This window comes from Gavialis gangeticus, unplaced genomic scaffold (assembly GCF_001723915.1).
Source record: "Gavialis gangeticus isolate Ggan-Ray unplaced genomic scaffold, GavGan_comp1, whole genome shotgun sequence".
NCBI classification, from domain to species: Eukaryota; Metazoa; Chordata; order Crocodylia; family Gavialidae; genus Gavialis; species Gavialis gangeticus.
This window is the reverse complement of record NW_017729030.1, coordinates 56,521,770-56,527,656: the sequence shown is the minus strand read 5'-3', so window position 1 is coordinate 56,527,656 and position 5,887 is coordinate 56,521,770. Positions and strand designations below refer to the sequence as shown.

At 38.2% G+C, this 5,887-nt stretch overlaps 1 protein-coding gene across 1 annotated transcript in view; it reads right to left on the bottom strand.

The window, feature by feature from the left end:
* Window positions 1-1,516: 1,516 nt before the first annotated feature.
* EPHA5 (EPH receptor A5) overlaps window positions 1,517-5,887 on the bottom strand; it is a 369,106-nt gene continuing 364,735 nt past the window's right edge. Inside the window, exon 17 of the mRNA XM_019522270.1 lies at window positions 1,517-1,797. Within this exon, the coding sequence (XP_019377815.1) occupies window positions 1,681-1,797 (117 nt within the window). The 3' untranslated portion in view covers window positions 1,517-1,680. The remainder of the gene's footprint in view (window positions 1,798-5,887) is intronic.

Here is a 5,887-nt window from a genome sequence, read left to right as displayed (position 1 = left end):
AAGTTTATACTCAGAACACTGTGCTCCTCAAGAACTTTTCATAAGAACTCCAAAAATGAAATATTTCCATTCAGCCCACAAATAAAACATATTAAATTAGGGTGTCTAATCAGGATTATAATTATAGTCTTAGGCTCCTACTTAACAAGGTAACTAAGCATAGCCATAATTTTAGGAATGTGGATAGAGAGTTAGGAATATCCATAAGTTCCTGGTTGAATAAGGGTCTTAACTTTCAGTTATATGAAGCAACAAGATCAGACTGGGAGGAAGACTCTGGCCCTAATTATAATGTACCGGTCATTCTGGCACTAGCTCTCTATCCATGTTTTGTGGAAATGTTGAAATAAAAATATTCAGGAAGGATTAGCAGGGGGAAAATCTCAATGCTGCACAGGAAGATTTAACTTCCTTAATATGAACTAAAGCAATTAAATCTCTTTGCAACTGGCTGGAAACGTACTCTTTGGTGTCCATGTGTCCATTTCACTTGAAAAGATATTTCCAGGGCCTCAGTAAAGTGAATTTGTGACAGTCGAGCAGGATGAATGGCTATAAGAAACAGGCTGTCAGAGACACCACTAAAAAGTTTCAAATGCCAAAGCAGATTTAATCCTATACATAGACTAGACTCTTACTGAGGGATCAGTTATAAGGGTAAATTTTCAAGTGCACAAAGAGAAATGCAGTGCCAAATTATCACTGATAGCCAATCAGGAGTTTAATGGGTAACTTCTATTTGTGCTTTTGAAAATTGTCCTCTTACTGTCCTCAGGTCTTACAGTGAAAAAAATAGGAGGATAGTCTTTTGTTTAAATGCACCCTTTCTATTTCATATATGCAATTAAAACTCCTGAAAGCTTTGTGTGTTTCTCAAACTGAACAGCAGAAAAAATACAAGCAAAGGGGTAGCATAAAGAAGAAAACAAAAAAGGAAAGAAAAGAAAACCCCTAAAACAAATCTTGTACCCGAGTGTGTAGCAAACTGTACAGGATATATACATATTAATCATGTATTCATTTCACAGAAGAGCAAACTAAAAGTTACTTTATAACACAGAGGGAAAAAAATATACACCCTGTATTGTATTTGCCATTGAACAAGCAACATGTTTATACACTAGTCTCTATAACTTAATGCTGTGTAACAGCATTTTTTAATTTACAAAACAAAATATCTATCAAGAAATAATCTAATCATATTGCTCTTCAATACACTTCTGTAGACAATTAAGACTTGAAGTAAACTTCAGTAAACTGCAGCTTTTGTTAGCCCATACATGGCTATAAAATGTTTCCATTCAAGTAAGTCCTTGGAAGTATTAACATGTGCTGCCATATTTCAGTATATAAAGGTGCTATATATATTCCATGTACAGACAAAGTGTGGTGGGAAGGCTTTTTTGTTGCTGAAGCATAAGAAAATGGTTAACCTCATGTACAGTAGAGCCATTTCCATGTTCCATGCACGTTATATTTACTTCATGAAAATGAAGACACAAATAGGAAGGAAAGGAAAAGTTTAGTCAAACACTGATTATAAATTACACGGCAGAGGCCAATGTCCTTCAGTTATATAAATCACTGATTCTTGTTCCCTCCCCCCCCCCTTTTTTTTTGTTAAAATAAATCTCAGGGCTAGTTTACAAAGTGCAGGGTTGTTCACTTGAGGCAGTGACTTTATAACCGAGTTACAATGGAACCATCCCATTCACCAACTGGACCTTCATCTCTTGAAGGCTGTTCATTATCTTCTTCTGGTGACCAACAAGTGTCACGCCAAGCCGCCTCAAATCCCTGTATGAAGAAAGCACACATTGGTTCTATAGATTAATTCAGGCAGATCCCTGTATTTAATAACTCCTATGTACTGCAAACAAATAACTATACTAACACCCAGCTCTTGCCATCCAGGGATCTCAAAGTGCCTTGCAAATGTTGTGAGTACTGTTATCCCGCATTTCTGATTGATGGAGAAGTCACAGACCCAGAGTGAAGTGACTTGGCCAACAGTATTCACCAGTGGTAGTGTGATGGCTAGAATCTAGAGTCCTAGCCATCAAGTGTCTAGTGCAATTGGCCACACTGCCAACATGACCACTGTGCCAAAACAGTTCAGCCTGAAACTACCACACATGAAAATTTCTACTAAAAAATAAATTCCATTTATGAAAACTTCAGTCAGTTTCCTTTTCTCGCATCCAACAAGAGAGACTGATGTGCTTTTTTAGATGGGAGTGTAAGTAAATGCTGTAAGAAAACACCTCTTTCCTACTTTTATGAAGTAAAGCCAAGATACCAAAACCAGTTAGGTCCCTAAAGGGATTATTTTCAAAGGTACAAAGGGAAGATACCCCCTAAACCCCATCAAAAAGCAACAGGAGTTCATCACGTAACATCCATTTTTGCCTTTGAAATCAATAATTAGATACCTACAAAAAACAACTTTAGTTCCCAAAGTGCTAAGCACACAGACATTACTGTTACTGATTTATGAGCTTAATTAAGAATTTAGGTGCCAAATTTTGGCCTCCTAGTTTTGAAAATTGTCTGAACTTAAAACATCTGATTTTATCTACCCAGTAGTTTAAACCATTTCTTTCTCCTGCTGACAATCCTAACAGAATTTAGTGAAGGCTTCAAAAGGATGGCAAATACTTTTGGTTTAATTTCACATAAGACAGGAGATCTAAGCGTTACTCGTTTTATCCAACAGCAAAATAGAAACATGTGGTTGCAATGAGAATGCAGATGGTGCTTCTTACCTAAGACATTTTGCTTTGTAAGTGAATTAAGCAAAATCCTAGAGGGCTCATTGATATCATAGGAATGATTAAATCCATTAGAGGATTGCAGTTCAGACTTTACCGGCCATCAGTCTGGCCAGAAATGCAGGTGATGAACTTTTGGGAGTGAAAAGTAAACTTCCTTATGATTTATGCAGATATAGATTACAAGACTACTGGCAGATAATTGATAAGAATAATTCTGTTGAATTAACCCTGCTTAATTCTTGGAAAGTCCACATACTATAAAGACATAAAGTAAAGCAGAATGTAGAATAAGAAATTTCTATTTTACCTAAAGGTAAATTGAATATAAAGGGTTATACCGCACCCCTTCTCTTTTTTATTTATTTATTTTTAATAGGACAAGTTGAACCACAATGTTTGGGAGGAAGGACCAGTTTATATCTTTCTGATATAAATTGATAAGATTTTAAATTTATATCAGAATTTGTATCAATATCTTATCAGTTTTCAATTTATATCTTTTCAATTTTCAACCTATCAGTTCATGGGGCAGTTTTTATAAGGGAAGTGTTATAATCTACCTTCCCTATCTGTAGAGGACTCCAAGGTACTTAAGAGAGGAAACTGCACTAAAAGTCAATAAGACCTTAACTCCTAAGTCACTGAGGACATTTATATACATACTCCAGGAGGTGTGGGGGGGAGGGGGCATGCTTTAATTAAAGTGGTTTGAAAAGCCACTCTAATTATAAAGTGCCCAGAGTGTTACATGCATCAGCGTCCCCACTGAAAAATGGAGTGGGGGCGCTTTAACTAAATCTTGTCAAATGAGCTTTAGTTAAAGCACCCCATCACCATTTTTCAGTGTGGGGATGCTGATACATATGACGCTGGAGTCTGCTGGAGCACAGTAATTACCACGCTCCAGCAGAATTAATTAATCAGATCTGCTCCGATGAGCTGTCATTACTGCACATTGAAGCAGCCTCAGTGCATGTGCATTAGCACCTTTAGAATTTGTCACTACTGCTTCCATGGTGCTTCTGCTAAGAAGTGAAGTCCTGCCCATCTACTCCTGCTCCTTGTGTGTCAAACCAGTAAATGAGGCAGGGGGAGGCTCACAATGACTGATCCCTCAGCCTCTGATGTACTTGCGAGTACTTGCAGGAGTACTTCTGCATTAGCCTTATTTCTGTGTTTGGTGCATGGGAGACTGGTGGAGAGGAGCTGTGCTCTCAAGTGGGCTACAGAAGTGGTATAGATGTGTCCCCTAGTACTTCTGAAAATCTCATCCATAGGGAAGATTACTGATCACAGGGTATGTCTACACATTCATTAATGTGCCTTTGCTACTGTGCATTAAGTTTAGTACCTCTAACATGAGGTATTACATAAAGGTGCAGTAGCTGTGCTAATACGTAGTAGCAAAGGTGAACATTTGTTTGACATTTAATGCACATTAGAGTAATTCTACTGTGCATTAGCATGGTTTTTGCCATGACACACTAAAGCACAGTAGAATGGTCCACTGCACATTAAGGTGTCTCATTTAGACACACGATAGCACCTCTCACCTCTCAACAAACACAAAGCAGCACCTAGCTTCTTTGAAAATCTGGATGCTTCAAGAGCCAAAATGGGTTCTTCTGAAACGTAGCCCAGAATGTTCACTATTCAAATTCATTAGATAAAATAACTGGATAAGGAAATCCTTAGATAAGGTAACTGGATTGTTGGTTGCTGTCTCTCAGGTGAAAGCGGGCAAAGATTTTCAGAATATTTTTCTGGCTTGCGTGTTGAGCCTGTGTCCCTATTACATGTCACAAAAAACCCCTGCACTCAGGGCAAGGGTGGGGGTGAAAATAAAGCAAGCTGTCCAGCTAAAAAATAATCAGATGGCTTTGAACAAAAAGTAATGGAGCACTGATGCTGGTACTTGCACAAGGCAAGCTCCTGGAGGAAAGTTAGATCTGTAGTCCAACGCATTCTCAACCTTCTGATTTGGAATAAGCTGAATTTTCTGCTCTAGGCAAAACATTTTTTAGGTATAATGCCCTCTTTCATCTTGTGCATCTCTCAGCTGCATAAAGGAAATCACGGACTATTGTGCACAAAGCAAGAGGTCAGCGAACCACAACAGTATGCTCGTTACTTCAGATGACGGGCTGTTAATGGTTGCAAAGGTGTCTAACTTTTTATGAGTCCGAGTTTTCATTTCTGCCTCCACTGAATTGTGAAAATGGTTCAGCAAACGACACAGGGCTCTTAATAATGAAGGAAAATGTAGGAATGCTATTGTTATATGTGATTTATTTTATGTACATAGCACAGTTGATAATTCACACCAAAGGTAAAAATACTATCATAGGACCAGATTTTTAATGGGGTCAACACCCACTTATTTTTTAGTGGGAGCTGCTGGATGAACAGCTCTTGAAAATGCAGCTGCTTCATTCCAATGTCTAAAGGCAAGCTGAGATTTTTTTGAAAATCTGGCTGCTAATATTTTATATATGTACTGTTTTCTCTGATTGCATCACTCTGTTCTTGCTGATTACGCAGAACAGCCAGCCCAAACCTTTATTAGGAAAACACATGTTTTTTGTATTCCATACACAGTTCTATTAATCTAATTATAGAACTCCCTTAGACATTGGAGTAGCATTTGGTTTCTTACTTCCAAAGCATCCAACTGCAATTTCAGATGCTGATACTTGCTACAGTGTTTCTCTTTCCTTGCCATAAAATGCCCTACAGAGTCCATGCCCCTGAGTGCATTATTGATGTAAGAGAAAGATTAAGAATAATTGAATATTCCAGTTTAGGTGTACAAGTTAGGCACCAGAAAATCTACTGCATTAATTATAAATGGGGGTAAATAAGCTGATTCTGTTGTCTGTGGATCCCTTGGGTGAAATTCTACATGGTCTTTGTACACAAGAGAGGTCACCACATGTTCCTCTGCCCATACACAGATAAACCAGACACCCACTGGGGAAATGAACCCATGGGCCAGATACTCATTTGGACTAAGTGAACATAGCTCTACCGATGTACACTGATCATTCCCAGCTCAAGTTAAGGCTGCCTGCTTCTTCCTACTGCCCTTTCAGATGCTAGCAGTGCATAAAAGA